At 36.2% G+C, this 17,651-nt stretch overlaps 1 protein-coding gene across 2 annotated transcripts in view; it reads right to left on the reverse strand.

Moving 5' to 3' along the window:
- PHF21B (PHD finger protein 21B) overlaps positions 1–17,651 on the reverse strand; it is a 169,013-nt gene that overhangs the window by 18,405 nt on the left and 132,957 nt on the right. For both annotated transcript variants that reach the window (XM_087934198.1, XM_026706169.2), the window contains exons 4-7: positions 14,682–15,032; positions 13,345–13,464; positions 4,191–4,242; positions 3,277–3,353 (exon numbers count right to left, since the gene is read on the reverse strand). In XM_087934198.1, the coding sequence (XP_087790324.1) occupies positions 3,277–3,353; positions 4,191–4,242; positions 13,345–13,464; positions 14,682–15,032 (600 nt within the window). The remainder of the gene's footprint in view (positions 1–3,276; positions 3,354–4,190; positions 4,243–13,344; positions 13,465–14,681; positions 15,033–17,651) is intronic.

Here is a 17,651-nt window from a genome sequence, read left to right on the forward strand (position 1 = left end):
TTCAATAGTGTTTTTGTAGATGATCTTTGAATTTAGTCTTGCTTTTTTCTATTATTTATCATTTATTTATTTTTCAAATTTTTGACACCCATCCTTTGGTTCGGGGACTCTTACTAATTACTTCTTGACATTATTTTTCAGATGTATTTACTCAGTGTTTGTTTGGAAGAGATATAGGAACTGAAGAAGTAGTGACATTTTTACTTCTTTCATTTCCTTAAGTGAGTAATTAATTAATGCTTTATGTTCAGTTGAAATAATTTGCCATTTTGCGCAATGGGTGTTGGATCACTGATATTAACAGCCTGGTCCAGTAACTTTTTCTAATTATAGAGCAAGAACAGGAAAAAAACCAATTTCAGATTAAGCAATTAGCTATTAAGAATTGCCCACGAGATCAAATTGTAAGTTAAATAGCCACAAAATGCCTGGAATGTCACTATAACTTTATCAGTATTGCTAAAAAGAAATAAATCAAAGATACTAACTGAGTAAGTGCTAAACAGCTGACTCTAATTTATTTAAAGCCACTTCTGGTAGCCAACAGCATTTCCTCATGAGGAGTTTTGTAGATCTCTCTCTCTTGGGGATTAGTAAGGGGACATTCCCACTTCTTTCCTGCTTTGCCTTAAATTAGCCAAAAAAATAAAGCAACAGGTAGGGTCAGCTTTATTCTTCTGTTTATTAAACATCCATAAAATAGTTGCAACCTAAAAAAATTTCTCAGATACCAGATTATCCTTAATTTAGAATAGGGCTGTCAAACTCCCAGCCCACATGCTGACCACGCCCACATCCAGTTTAGCGAAGAGGTAAAAAGTCCCGATATGTCGTGTGATGATGACATCGCCATGACGATGTGAGTTTATAATCCCTGATTTAGAAACTAATGATATGATTTAGAAGCCAATGATAGAATGATACACAAAGCAAAGCTGCTTAGCCAAGAAAGTTTAATAAATAAATCTAACCCTGAAAATCATCTGCAACTTTAGACAGAAATACATTCAGAGAAAAAGAACAATTCAAAACAATTTTCTCCCCACTTCTTATCATTTTTCCTTTGTGTCAAATTTGTTACTACTGTACTGAGATAAGTTTCCTGAACTGGAGGTATTTTTAAGTTAAAGAATGGAATAAGCAAATAAGATTGTTTCCACATTTAAATATCATCAATTCTTTCTCCAACCTTGTACCAGAACTGTGAGCAGAGAATATGTAAATCATGCATTTCAAAATCTCTACTTTTTTCGAAAAACAAAACCATCCCTGTTTCGCAGGTAGGTATCACCTACCATAAAGGTGATATCTTCAACACTCATGAAGACCAGCTGGTGTTCAACTCAGATCTCAATCAGCAGTATAAACAAAACATAAACTTGGTGATGCTTGCCATGCTTTTGGTTCAAAAAAGGTTCAAATTAGGACCATCAGTCAGAAGTATTTTGGTACACCCCATAAACGAGATTTAAATTCTTGTTGATCTGGAAAATCCCCGGTCTTTTAGGGAGCTGGACCAGGGGAGAAAAGAGTTCATTTGAAGTTACAATCCTGACTAGAGTCAACATTTTGAGTCAGGAATTACCAGGGAAAATAAACCTTCTTCAGCATGTTCAGCAGTCTCCAATGGGATTAGAGCTCTGTGAGATGCGAGAATAGTCATCTCGCTCAAACTCTGGTTGGCACCTTTGAAAGGAGACTAAGCTCACATAATTCTTTTACTAATTACTTTCGGAAATTGCTTATTAACTGCTTTTTAGCTATTAGGAATCTTTGGATTGACAAGTGTGAAAACACAAGGTGAGTTTCCTTCAATCCTTTATGAAAGAAGCTTTTAAATACAGTTTTAAAGACTTTGTCTTGTGGAATAAACATCAAAAGGATGATTAAAACTTCATGTTTATAAAATTATTTGATTTTTTAAAAATAATGACAGGAAGGAACTTTGAAGGTTGGACGCTAGAGGGAAATGGAAGAAACTAAAGATTATAGGAGAAGAACATATACATAGGACTTACTAACATAGAATGGAAGAAAAATATGTTAACATTCAACAAACTGAAAATTATTTTAAACAATACACCCTGAAATTAATTTTAAGAGTGTCTGCCTCTATAGATAGACTGTGTTTAAAAGTTGTGGAAGAAGAACAGGTTTTACAGGACTAAATTGAGACTGATCTGAAAGTGGATTTAAAAATGACAAGCTACATGAATGATATAGAAAAAGATGCTAGGCTCGACTTATAAAAAAAACCAGCTAATATTTTAATAATTAAAAGGGATATATTTATATCAAACCAAGAGAGTGAACTGAATAATCTTCCTATGTTAGATTTACAAAAGAGGGTTTAAAAAAAAAAGCTTAGAAGAATTTTGTCAGTAGGAAAAACAAAACAAAAAGAAAAATCAAGTTTAAAATATTATTTTAAGGGACTAAATATCAATATTGTTAAAAGTAAATGGGTTAGGGTTAAAGCTGGTTTATTTGAACAGGTCTAAAATAAATAATGTTGTTATCTCTAGTAACTCTTAACAGACTTTTGCTAATAAGGATTGAAAAGACAAGGTTCTTAAGATTTTATAAATATGAGGTGATGCTACTAAAATTGTTTATACTTGCTGTGATGAAATCAGAAATACACATACACACACACATACAAACATGCAGACAAGTTCATTATATGTATGCTATAGAATTAATCACATATATTCTTTAATATATCCTTTTCCCTTTTTCTTTTCTATGCCTTCTATATTTTCTTTTTAATTTTTTTTGTTTCTATTATCTTTTTTTATTGTAGCAGTAAACCTTATGTCTGATTGCCCATAATACTACTGCTTCAGATTAGTTAGTATTTTTTTAAAAAAAATCTTACTACATTCTTATTGATTTCATTAATAATATTTATCATCTTTTTGTCATTTTCTCAACTGATGTATTAGGTCTTGAAGGATTACCCGATACATGATTTTCTTTGCATTTATTCCCATTCTTGAAAGAATAATGTATTCTTTATCCTTTTTAAAAAGATTGTGTAATTTTATATTTTGTAAAAATCATAATATTGGGTGCAACTTATTTAACAACTGCCTTGCTTAGCAATTGATATTCTTCTCCCAACTGTGGTCATAAGTCAAGGATATCTAAAAAATAATACTCATGTGGTTCCAGGTACAATCCTGACTTTCTCACCTTCCTGTGACTTATAATCTCTTTAAATTTGCATAGGCCAGAAATAAAACCAAAAGTGCAAATGTTTAAATATTGGGCTACCTCAGTTTCCAAGAGTCCACTGTAAGCTGGATTGGCGGTACTTCTTCTTTTTCTTTCCTGACGTTTGCTCTGGATTTCTATAATCAATTTCAAAAGGGTTATTTTTCTGTACATAAAATATTTAGATGAAACTTATTTGATCAAATGATTTTTGTTACTTAGGCAAACCTTCTGATTAGACCTTATCTTCTATTACTCACATCTGATTGACTGGACCAGTCTGATTATCTTCTTGGCCTTTGGGTTTCTGAAGTTCTTCAGACTGATCCAGCAATGTGAAATTGATTTTCCTAGCAACACAAAAGCTTCGAAGCCCACGATATTTGGGGCTTCATGCTAATTTGATATTGCAAACCATGCAATGTATTTTGCTCACAACCTAGGGCCAATTTCTCCAATGGTAAGACTTGATTGTAATTCTGATTTATTTCAAGGGAGCTGTTCATTTCAAGCCAAAGGCCATGAATAGAAAAACTAAAACTCATTTAGTTCATTTCTAACCTTATTTAGAAAAAGAGGGAAAATCCAGATAGCAATCTTGAATTTTTAATCCTAATAAGCTTTTTAATTATGCATAGCAGAGCTGTTACCTTTAACATGTTTGCATAGCCTACTTCTAAGGATGCAAAAGGAAATCTGATTTCATTATAAAATGTTGGTTATTTGTGGTAATGACTTGCATAATCAGTTTACTCATCTTATAATGACTCAATAGGATTCATGTTTAAGATCTGCAAACAGGAGCTGTGCTGCATTTTTCAAGTTCTTTCCCTTGAGATCTCACTCCAATAATACAATAAAACACTTTAGATTAAGGTTTCCAATCTTCTTTTATAAAATAATCTTTTTATTATATTGAAATACATTGCTTTGAAAAACAGAAGAATTTTTTCTAGTAAGATAAGCCTTCTTACCTTCCAAGTATTCAGTCGTAACCAGGCCTAATGCTACCATAAAGGCAATTTTCTAGAGAAGAAATAAAGTGAATAAACGTTATTTATGATTATTCCCATAAAGAACATAATCTATAATTATTACATATCAGTAATTGATGGTTTATTTTAGTCCACCAAAGAGTTACCACAAATTTATATATTCTATATCATATGCATCCTTTTGGAGTTTATATGAAACAAAATAAAATTATTCAGTTAAATGTAGATGTTTGGGTTTTTTAAAAATTATTTGACAATGGTTTGATACAGTATTTTATATGCCTCTCTGGTCTGCTGGTACTGGGTTGTGAGTTCCAATTCCTGCTATTAATGCACACAATCTTTATTTTGTTTTTGTTTTTCATATTATAAAAAATAAATATTAAAAAAATATGGCAAATGCACCAATTTATTCTCAAAAGTATATCTGGGCCCCACAATCGTTCTTCAAAAACAGACTAATGGAGTGATGGGAGGAAAAAAGGAAATATATCAGCAATTTTAGGCTGCATGGGTGGAATCATAGAGTATATGGAAAGTAAATTAAAGATCACTTGTTTCAGGTATACTATGGCTAGTGACTATCAAAGAAGAGAATAAAGTTAGAAGGGTATAAAGCTTGTGAGAGTCCCTAACCCTCTACCAACATGGATTCCCAGATCCTCCTCCTTTCATCTTTTGAAAATTAAGAAGACACAATCTCTCCTCCAATCTTCTGGGACCTCACTGGTCCTTCAGGATTTTTCCAGGATTTCTAAGAGTGGTTCTTGAGTCATCTCTAATAGTCCTTTAGGACTCAGAGAGATCAACCAGTTGATCCTGGGGACTTGAATTCATTTAAATTAGCCAGATTATCTCTTAGTTCCTCCTTGTATATATTCTAAGCTTTAATTTCCTCCTCCTATCAGCAGTAAAAGGATCACCAGCCAGTGCCCCATTTCCCTTCTGACATATGAAGCTCTGCCTTCTCACATTGACAATTTATCCTTACAACAAGCCATATCTTTGACTGTTTATTTCTAATTTACCCAAAGAAGTGTTATTATTTTGGGTATTTTGTTCAATCTTCAATTTACTGTAACTAGATGATAATGATGATGGTGGTGATAATTACAACTATGATTTGGTCCAAGATCAAACCAATTACTGTAAAATATATACACCATTAAAATACTGTATATGCATAAAAATAACATAAAATTAAGAAAATCAAAACTGTGAAGAAGGAAAGCTATATATACAAATTTCACCACTGCCTTTTTATGCATCTAGAAATTAGTTGCTTAAAAGCGAAACAGTGATCTCCACATAATGAGGGAGATTAAAATTTCTAATAACTGAAATTAAGAGTTGAAATTCTCATTGCATATAAAGTGAACACTAATGGAACATGAGCTACAGATTCAATTTCTTTGCCTGAGCATATATAATTTTCAGAAGTAATTGAAATATTATAATATCTTCCCCTGTTGTGACCCTGATGAATAGTGCATAAAGTCAGGCCAGAGGAAAAAGCCTTCAATGAGTATGCATCATCATCAACATCTCCTTTTAACGACCCCATAATCCCTTGCGGGGTGGAGTCTGGGAAACTGAATGGAGTTGAGTGTTTACTGGCTGGATGCCCTTCCTGTCACCAATGCCAAGCTTTGTTCAGCAGATTTATTCTCATTGTGCCCAGAGAAAGAAATATCTGCCTCTATCGAGGATCGAACTCACAGCCTCCTGATTCTGAGGCAAAAGCTCCACGACTAGGCCACCGTACCCTCAATGAAGGAGCACGCACAGTCTTGGAAAAACAGTCAGGGAGCATCCAAGGAGAGGCTATTCTTCTCTCATAGAACTACGCTTCACATTGCTACTTTAATTGTAATTGTGCCTTTGTAGACTGTAGAACATTGTAAGCAACTAGATGTCCCGAAGGCTTTGGTCTAGAAAGGAATTCCAAGAAAGGAATTCCAAGAGTATCCTCATTTGGTAAGATTTCTCATCCTTCACAGATACCTTTCTCCTCCAGGTTTTCAAGCCATTGGATCTTCATTTCTTTAGCATGGATTAATTATCCAACAGCAAAGATCGACCAGAGATCTTTGAGTCATGGAAACGCAAGTGACTTCCCTAGTGCTTCATGGCAAGCTTCAGCCGCAGGAAGCTCTCTTCTTCCATGGTGCCTCAGGGTAGAGTCTTGTTTCCCAGACCTTTTCGATTTCCCTTTCAGTAGAAACCAAGCTTGTACTTGCAGCAGGTGTAGTTTGGTTCTTCTTCGGGCAGGAAAAAATACTTTGCACAGACACTGCAGGTTTCAGATATTCTTCTCTCACTGTCCATATTGTTTGGCACCTTTCCAGCAACTCTAATGTGTTCAATTCCTTGTATGTCCCCTTGAGCTGCTCGAACTTGGTTAAGAAGGGCAACGCTCCAATCAGACACAATGGAAAGCCATCAGCACTTGGAAAATTGTCATCAGCATTATTTAGGAAGTTGTCGTAGTTCCCGATCACTATATTCTACATTAGTCAGGTGCAAACCTTGAACTCTCTCTAGTTCTAAGTATCGCTCTCAAAGAGCAACAAGTATTGCAAAGAAGGAATTAGAAATCTTTATTCCTAACGGGGAAATAGCTAAAGAGATATATCACACTGAGGTTTTCTATTGCCCCAGAGAGTTTAATGCTAAAAAAGTAAAATCCAGTGGAATGTTAAGAAGACATTCCTAATGATCAATGCCTTTCACTAACAGAACTCATTAAATGGAGGTGGTTTCACCCAAGGTCTGGGAAACTTTAGTTTTCGTTCACACACAGAGCAGAGTTGCAATCTATGGTCCAAAATGTCCTTTCCAACTCTAGGGTCCTGTGACTACTTTTAGAATTGTTCTAATTCCCTCGAATTGGCAATCAGTGAGGAAAAACAAAGGTTGAAAAGATTAAAACTCCATGACATCCATGTTACTGAGACAAAAATAGGATTCAGAAATATCCAATGTACTCCAATGTACATGTCAAATTTAGCTCTAAGGGACAATGCAAATTAAATAAGTAAACTATTATTCATTTCTTTTTTTCAACCATTATATCATGTTGTAAAGTATGGTGGATTATTTGGTCTTCTGTTATCCAGTTGGAGTTATGCAGAACCTACAAGTATTTTATCTACTTTTTAACTTTTCTTTTAAAAGACTAGCATAGATATGGAAGGCTTTTTTGTTTCATGATGTGATAAAAAATATAAATAAATGCCTTAAGAAATCAGCAGCATATCTCTCTTTGAATAATTTGGTAATATATATATATCTCCATATATATATATATATATATATATATATCTCCACATATACATACATATATATGGTATTCAGCTTTGTTCGGGTATTTTCCCACGTCATTATAGTTGTGCTTTTAAAGTTGTAGCGATGTTTCGGCAAAATCTATCTATCTACATATATATAATCATGTTGTAATTATATGTTCTAGTTGTCGTTAACATGTGTTTATACTAATTATACAGTTAGGTCTAATTACACTAATTGCATAAATGCATGTTAATCAACTAAAGCTTATTCAAGGAACAAAATAAATTAACCCAAAGCTTATTTATCAATGCCAAGACAATAATATATATTTGCTTCTTTAGTACACCCATAAAAATTGAGAAGCAAGAAGCAGACCTCAACTTTATATCCCAGGTGATAATAAAAACGAAGGCTCCTGCTAAATCAACATATCCATAAACAGAAGGCAGGTAAAACTAAGCTTTGGAGTCCTGTTTTTTAACATTAGGATTAGGCTACAGCACCCCACATTAGTGTGAGGTCTCCTTACATTTCAGATAAGCACAGTGTGATGAAACATAATGAAGAATACGATGTTGGAGGTCAGATAATTGCATGCGAGGGAAGAAATGGAAGAAAGAGTGATATAAGGAAAAGTGCTTAGTTATGCTACAAATCCAGACAATGATTTACCCTGAGCCTTGTGACATTAATTTAGCCTGACTACATTTGTTTAAAGTCTTATATAGTATGACTCAATACTGGGCAATCAATACAGAAAATCCGCAACTTATGGCTGGTTACGAACAAAGTTACAACGGGACCACACAAAAACTACTTATGGCCCATTTTTGAAATTATGACACCCACATCCCCTGCAGTCACATGGTCCTATTTTGGGCACTTAGCAACTGGCTCACCTTTATGGTCATTTGCAGTATCCCACTGTCATGTCAGCATGATTTATGACTTTTTTGCCAATTTCCAGTATTTACTGCATTTATAACTGTTTGCAGCATTCCGTATTCACAATTTGGTACTAGAAACCAGGGCTTACTTCCAGTTTCCACCAAAAATGCCTATTGCGGGCAACACATTTGTTTAACGACCATGGCATTCACTTAACAACCACTGCAAAAAAATGTCATAAAATCAGGCACAATCACAACGATCCACATAACGAATGGCACAATTTGCGACCATTTCTGGGTTCACTTATATTTGTAAATTAAGGACCATCTGTACGTGGATGTGAACAGAATACAGGCAGAAGACCTTGGTAGCTCCAGGAGGGTATTAAATGAAGTTAATTAACATGGCTCTTGGCCACGGGATAGGATTTTCCTGTCTGTTGTAAATAAACTCTTCCCAAGTCAGTGTTTCTAGCCGGTTGGCCTAGCAACACTTTGAGATAGTACACTTGCTTAGATTCTTTCTTTCTTTCCATTTTTTCTTTCTTTCTCTTTCTTCATCTCTCTCTCTCTCCCCCTCTCTGCCCCGCCCCCATCTCTCCCTGTTACCCATAGCAATTATGAAAACATGGCTTTTCTCTGTGAATCTTTTGAGGCTTGTACTGGCCCAGTTTTGTGATGGAGTAATTTTCCTGGGGTTCACTGTGATATTAAAAAAAAAGCAGGAGCAGAAGATATCAAAATTAATTGTGGAAACTTGATTTAGCTAGGGCAGACTCCTTGAACAATTGGCAGAATTCCTTATACCTTCCAGGGATTTGTTCTTATGGCTATGAAAAATCTGGAAAATTATTAAAATTGCAAAATCAGCAAACTCATAATATAATAAAGGCATGCAAAGTATTGAAAATCAGTTTAGGTACCACAATAGAAATAATTTCAATTTCTGACTATTTCCACAATATTGTATACATGTTGTATTTATGGCACAGCATACAGATTACAGATATTATATTGTTTCAAATTATGCATTTGAAGTGACCCCAATAACAAAATAATTAATAACAATAATAGCAATGGGTGCATAGGTTAGTGATAGTAATTGGTTAGTATTAGTGTGTTGGCTCAAAGAGTGTAATTTGTTAGAGAGGAGATTCTTCATTAAAATCTGACTTCTGCTATACTTCCTAGCAGGGAACCTGATAAATTACAGTTTCTGAATCTTCCCTTCTGTAATGCACAGATAACACTAACTTTTCTCTTAATACCACGCTAAGAAATCCTGGGTAAAAATGCATGAATTGCCACAAAGTTCAGTGTGAATGTTAAGTGGTATTATTAATAAAATAATGCCATTTACAAGTTAAAAACAGTACAATGCTTCATGCGCTGCTCATCTTTTTCATTTTCAAATAGGAAATAAAGTGAAACTGATGATTTGATAGATGGATAAATGAATAGACAGACAGATATGGATTATTGATTGATTAGTCTTACGATCATATCAAAAATTAAAAATAAAGTTTAAATGCAAGGTCTGTTTCTAAGATAAAATAGGTAAAGGAAAATGCAATAACAAAATACACATTTGCTTAACACAAACAGTCAATATTCAGATAAGTATATCACCTTTATATGATAGTCCATTCAATAGAATGGATTCTTAGCCAAACTACCTTGTTTCTAAACTTAGCATTTCTGCTAAGTTTGTATACGTTAAAAGTCCTGTTTAAAACAGGACAGTTGCAGTTCAGTTTTTCAGTGGGCGGTTCTTTCAAGTAGAGAGTTTAGATATCTAATCAACCAGTCATGATATTTTAACAAAAGGGGCCATATTTGGCTATGAAATCCAATAACTCAAATCTTATTCCAAAATAGGCCTTTCTTAAGAATTGTATCAAGCTCACCAAGGTATTTCTCCATTTGGAAAGTGATTCTTAGACAACCAGTTTAAACATCTATTTTGCCAATAACTTCACATCTATTTGAACATTGGTATCTAGGACTTTCTGTTTAAACATCTCCTTTGCCTAGAAATGGCTGGGTATGGAGTGGATGCCTGTTTTTACTCTGATCATGGGACTGGCATGTCCTTGTCGGCTCCCAGGATCATTCTTAAAAAATGGGTTTGAACTTGGTCACAGGAAATAGAACAGATTTCATACAACAGAAGCAACGCTAAAAATATTCTATGTGGAAAGTCTTAGAGTGAAAAAGAAATGCCTAAGCCAAATATTTTTTCAAAAGCAGCGATTAAGCTCAAGCAGTTATATTGTGCCAAAGGGGAGGCTGACAGGAAAGAATATAGGATTTTATGCAATCAGGGGCAGAGATGTATTAATAAGGGAGATCAGGATAGCATAGAGAAGCTACTTCGAAAAGCTGAAAAATCAAGTTCTCAGCTAATGAACTAGCAAATGTGTGGAGAAGCCTGAATAATATCATTGGCTGCAACAGACCTCCCTCCTTTACTGAAGAGAACTGGCAACTGGCAGATGACCTGAATATGTTCTATTGCAGGTTTGAGAGGTGATCACTGTCATCCATGACTATCTTCCTCACCTCAGATGGATCAACAGTAGCCAAATCTCCTACACCTATCTCCAACTCTTTGGGTCCACCTCTGATGTATGAGGTCTATTTTTTCATAGACAAAAGATCATAGAAACACCAAGCCCAGACAGAGTAACTCCTTCCTGTTGAACTGGAACTGTGCTGAATAACTGGTCCCCAACTTCACGCACAGTTTGAATAAATCACTAGAGATCTATTATGTTCACTTCTTGCTCCAAATTCTCTACTATCATCCTGGTTCCTGAGAAACCCTCCATCAAGGAGCTGAATGACTACAAACCAGTTGCTCTGACACCTGTAGTTTTAAAAACTGTCAGAAGGATAGCGCTGGCCCACCAGAAAATTATCATGATCTGCTATTAGACCCCTAGCAGTTTGTGTACCAAGTAAATAGACTGGCAGATGCTGCTGCCAATATGGCATTGCACTATATCAATGGCAAACATCCTGCCTTCCACAGGAGAGCTGTATATTGCGCGGGTCAGAAAGAAGGTTAAGAAAATATCTACACATCCCTCACATCCTGGACATAAACTGTTTCAACTCCTCCCCTCAGGATGCTGCTATAGGGCATTGCATGCCAAAACAACTAGGCACAGTGACAGTTTTTTCCTCATGCCATTAAGCTGCTGAACCATCTAATGCTCACAGTACTGTCTTATATCTGTGTATATTTTCCCATGTTGTATAGCCATAATAATATTATTATCCTTCACATCTTCTTTACTACCCACTCCTATCATCATTATGTTTATGATTATTCTGTTGCTTTGCATATACACTGAGAGCTTTTGCACCAGAGACAAATTCCTTGTGTGTCAAATCACCCTGGACCGAATAAAGTATTCTATTCCTATTCCTAATTCCATCCCATCCCATCCAATAGTAATGATGGAAAAGGGGGGTAATTTGTGGTATTTCCTATACTTTTTTAGAATTTTTAGAATTAGTAACATTTTATAATTCACGTGTAACCATCTTTATCCAAAAATGAAAATTTCTAAGAACTATGGGTATGATTTTAAGATTAGCTGTCAAATATTGTCACTCTAGGAATTTTGTCTTGAGGCACTTGGCAAATGTGTAGCCTTTGAAAGTAAATTAATGAACAATGGTGGCTATCAGTTGGATGAATTTTAGATAATGCTCTATTTAAATGCAGCTCTGTAGACCAACTTGCAAAATCACCTTTGTATCTCAACCCAGCATGCTGTAGTCTAATTTTAAAACCAAATATAAGTTCCACTCAGCTATATTAGTAATGTAAACAATAGCTTTACACATGGAATAAAAAGACCATTTATTCAAAATTAAGTTCTGTTATTCCCAGACCTCTGATCAAAATTATTCTAGCAGATGTGAGAAAAGTAGTTTATATACAAGTTTAATTCTTAAGACAACCTCCCTTTATATTACCCATTTCAACTTTGTGCAGAATACAAGCGAACATCAATTTTCAACAGATTCTCCTTGAAGAATGGGAAAGGAGCTGTGTTATTTATCACAGCACCACATTTTCACAATAACCATTCTGTGTAGAGCTGAAGCAAGCGGATATTGGCCTATTTAACTTGTTATGGTGTGAATGCTTCCTGATGAATTCTTCCTGGCACAATTATTTATTGGACTTTGGAGAAGCAAGAGTAAATTGACACCCTCATTATTTCATTAAGAGACTAGCATAGTACAGGCACAACGTAAACTGGATGAAGGTTGAAAAGAGAAGAGTTCTTCTCAGAAGATAAAAAAATGGTGGGGAAAATAGTGCAGAACATTAAAAAAAAGTAATGCCCAACAAGAGGCACGTTACATTTGTCTCAGTTATATTTTGTGGTTATATTCTTCAGGAAGCTGTCACTAACAGAAGTTGTAAACAAAACAAAACTATCTGATGCATCTATTTCAATCTTTGATCTATTTTATATTTTGATTATTTTAAAGTCTTTATGTGAGAATAAAATAATTGAAATGGAAATGGGCTGGACACACAGCAAAAAGAATTAATGGCAGGTAGACTAAGGCAGTCATAGAATGAATCCCACTTGATCAAAAGTGTCCACAAAAGAGACCTAAAACAAGATGGATCAATGACATCAGCGAGTATTACGGACCCAACTGACAAAAAATATATATCTCAGGACTGTATTGGTTAGAAACATGTGGAAGAGGCCTTCCTTCGAGGAGGAGGAGGAGGAGGAGGAGGAGGAGGAGGAGGAGGAGGAGGAGGAGGAAGAAGAAGAAGAAGAAGAAGAAGAAGAAGAAGAAGAAGAAGAAGAAGAAGAAGAAGAAGAAGAAGAAGAAGAAGAAGAAGAAGAAATAATAATAGTACACAATAGGCATGTATTATGTTTTTCAAGATAATAAACTGGTCTTTTTACCTCAGGATTTTCATCTTTTTTCTTTTTGGTAGCAGGTCCCTGAGTTGACTCTTCAGCAGGTTTTTTTATCTCCACTTTATTTTCTGTCTGAGTTTGAACTTTAGGTTGAATGATGATGACCTGAAAATCAAGAGACAGGTGAAAATAAGACGTGAAAATAAACATGTGTATAGCTAAAGGAAAGGAAGTATTTGCCAATGTTGACACTTTCCAGATGTGACACCTTCAACTCACAGAATTCCTTAGCCAGAATTCTGGGTAGGGAAACTGCAAAGCCTTTGAGCTGATGCCTGCTCTGCAAATAAAACATGTAAAAATTAATAAGTTGTAATAAGATCTGAATGTCAGGTCAGCATCCTATAAAAGTATCCTTTGAGTTGAGCTGACAATTTCATCTATGTAGGCAAACATATCCAACACATCTTTCTATTTTCCCTACAACAACAACCTTGTGAGGGGGGTTCAGGAATGGTGAAGGGGTAAAATGGCTGCCTTACACATCTTCAAGTCTTAAACAATCATCACTACTATCCAACAGCAAAAAAGGGGTCAAAATTACACCACCACATCTCCTGGCCTGAACAGTCTGTATCCTTAACCTATATAAAGTTGTTGAAAGAACATTTAGATTGATGCAATAGTAGGTCATCAATCTGCAGATAATCGTTTAATCTATAATCTAGAATACATAATCTTATATTCTTTAGCACCTGTCAAGAATCAATAAAGGGCTAGATGAGAGTAAACTACAAAAGAAATTGAGAAAAGGCCTGCATTCCATCTAAAAGACCACCCAAGGAGCCCTGGATAAAATGGAAATATCTCTTCTGTTGGGAATCACATTCTCCATTGAAAATAAAGCTCTGGGCATTCTCCCTGGATTCTTAACAGTTACATCAGCTCTGTTGTTCGCATCTGTTTCCTGTTAATTTTAAGGGCCAATTTTGCTTTGATAGTATCTTGATCTGATTACCATTATGGTCACTTAATTGGTTTGCAATGAAAAGATGTTTCTGGACACTCAGCCCTTTTTGAATACACCTGAAAGCCAATAATGAATATGCCAATTCTGCAAAAGCTCTCTTGCTTAGCTTGCTAGCCAGCTAACCCTTACCCTCTTATATCGCCCAGTTCTGGGATATATGAACAAATCCCTTCATGACTGACAAATGAGGTCAAGTGATAAGATTTGATTATGAATCCCATTTACTGAGGCAAACAAGATTCTCACTTTATTCATCAGGCCAGTTACTATACTGAGAGACTCAGATCTGCCATCCTGATATTGTCTTAACTTTAGACACTTGTAATGTCTGCAGTTCCCTAATGAAACCTACCTTGCTGTCAGCACTGATGAGAAGTGGTTGCACTTTAATGCTGTCATTAACCACCGAGACAGCAGCGCTGGTGTTGATGGGCATTGCATTATTGGGAGATGTTGAGATAATGGCATATGCTACCCCAGCACTATTCAGGGATGAGGAGATGGCTGCCGTCTCTGTGACACTTTGTGATTGGTTGCTGGACGTCTGTACATGGCTAACAGTATTATTGGCAGTGGGGAGGGCAGGAGTTGGGTTCTTGATGCTGACCACTGTTGCCTTCTGAAACGTCGGAGGTTGCTTGGAAGGTTGATCTCTGCATGGAGAAATTGGGAGGCTGTCTGGGATCAGAGTCTTTGGCCTAACCTGCAGGAAAGAGGGAGGAAAAAAACTCTTCGACTTAACTCCAGAGGAAGCCATTTCAATAATCCTCTTTTAAAGACCCCACAATCCCTTGTGGGGTGGACTCTAGGCAACTGAATGGAACTGAGTGTTTACTGGCCGGATGCCCTTCCTGTCGCCAATGTGGAATTTTTTTTCAGCAGATATATTTTCTCAGTGTGCCCAGAGAGAGAAATATCAGCCTCTACCTAGGATCGAACTCGCACCTCCTGATTGTGAGGTGAGAGCTCCCTCTCTAGGCACGACAGGAAGAAGCCATTTCAATGCCATTTTTTAAAAAAAGTAGACCTGGGGCTTTTTTCAAATCATTTTTTTTTTCAACAGTTCGCTGAAATGCAGATTTCCAACCTTATTGTCGGTTCTGCTGACATGAAGGCAGCATCTCACAAAGGCATAAGCAGAATAGAGTTTAGGAAGCCTTTTCTCTTAGACCAGACATTCCCAACCCCCAGTCCATGGACTGGCATTGGTCCATGGTCTGCCAAGAACCGGTCCACGCCAGCAAGCGAAGCCCCACCTGCACACATGGGGAACCACGAAACCACACCTTCACCTGGTCTGTGGAAAAACTGCTCTCCACAGAAGGGGCTGGCTCTGTTAATTTAGGCTCTTTCTCCACCATAAGTTCCACATCAAACCCTGAAACGATCAGCTCTACAGAAAAGAGGAAGTTGCAATATATAACATCAGAGTTGAAAGGTTCTTGATCTGCTCATTCAACTCAGAAAGTCGAAAAGATGCAAGTGAAATTTCTCGTGTGTGTGTGTGTGCACGTGTGCATCACATATAACACATGGGCAGAAGTTTGATCACAATCTCATGGCACTCCTCCTGACTTTTTTTAACCATACCCTGTAGATATCTCTGCCCACAGCTAGGCAATCATGAATCTACAACAGCAGATAAGCATTATCTGGAATACATAAATGAACTAACGCCTCACTCCTTCCCACCCTCCATCTGCTGCTTTTCACCTCAACTAACATTCATATAAATGAACAAAAACACAAGACCTCTTCCAAATATTCCTTGTGAAAAGTTAGTTGACATCTCACTCGCAAAGTGCTAAAACTGCACCCACTTTTCAGAGTTCTGACCAACAAGCATTTTCTTTTAATTTCAAAACGTGTGAAGTTTTTCAATCGATTGAATAAGTTTGATGTAAATATTAAAAGTAAAAACCTGACTTCTGCTGATTTCATGAATAAAGATGTATAATTTCTTGGCAGTGTAATGGGTTGTGAGAATAAATTTCAGGAAGAGGAGGAAGATGATCTCAGATTAAAAAAAAAAATTCTGGGTCTAGCTCAGAACTGAAATTTGAGAAAGTGTCTCAGATACAGCTCTCCTTGAGACATGAATGAGACGAAGGGAGGGAGGCGCATTGCAAGATTTGGTTCATATAATCCTGTAACAAAAAGAGCAGTATCTTGCAATATTTTGGTTTCCTAGTCAGGTCTACCTTGAATGGCTGACAGGCAGAAATATGGAAGGGGATTTTTTTCAGCTCCCCAAATTGTTCCAAATCTTGAGATTTCCTAATAGTAACCTATCCAAGTGCTGATCAGGCCCATTCCCAATGAACTTTTTTGGATGGGCCAAAGTTATCTGTGTGATGCCACCTGCTCATGCTGAAATTACAGTAATACCTCCATTTCATCCATTTCATACTTGTGACTTAGAAAGAGATCTACTGTTGGAAATTTGATTCTGTTAGAGATGGAACCTAGTTCATTTGAAATGTGGACAGATGAACAGCATGAAAAAAGATCACTCTGGACCCAGTAAGTTTGGTTATATTGATCCGATATAGAAAAGCATTTGGAAAAAAATGGTCTACAAAGATTTGTCTATGCAGCAGAACACCATCATTTCTGAGAGACAAAGAAAAGTTCCTGCCAGCTCGAAACATATAGTGAATATTCAAAATATTCCATATGTATTATGCACTGTATACTGTATACTTTCTATCGAGGACAAATATAACTTGGGACACAGACTGAATGCCATTTGAAAATAAGCATCTTCCAGAATAATTGTTATAAATCAATTTTCTTGACCAAACTCAATGAAAGATTCACTGTGAGAAACGTCTGAAGACATACAAAGGCAATCACCCTTAAGATACCTTTTTTAGGGTAGAAAAGCCCTTGGCATAAAAATGAATGAATGAATGGTTTAGTTGCCATCAACATAAAATAGGCTACAGATGTAGAACAGCCATACAATAATGCAATAACAAAATAAATATTAAGATTAATGTCATAGATTATATATTATAAACAGGCAAAAAAAGAGACAGATTACTTGATTAGCTGACACTACTCATTATCTGCTGCTGTACTCCATTACCCCGGCACATTTTGATGCCTTTTAGCTGGGAACAGATTACTATCTCTAAGAAAATATTGGGAAGAAATGAGCCACAGTGGCACAGTGGTTACAGTACTGCAGGCTACTTCTGCTGACTGCCAGCTACCTGCAATTTGGCAGTTCGAATCTCATCAGGCTCAAGGTTGACTCAGCCTTCCATCCTTCCGAGGTGGGTTAAATGAGGACCCAAATTGTTGGGGGCAATTGAGG

The sequence above is a fragment of the Pseudonaja textilis genome, chromosome 5, assembly GCF_049901715.1.
Source record: "Pseudonaja textilis isolate UNSWEBS1 chromosome 5, rPseTex1.2, whole genome shotgun sequence".
Classification (NCBI taxonomy): Eukaryota; Metazoa; Chordata; class Lepidosauria; order Squamata; family Elapidae; genus Pseudonaja; species Pseudonaja textilis.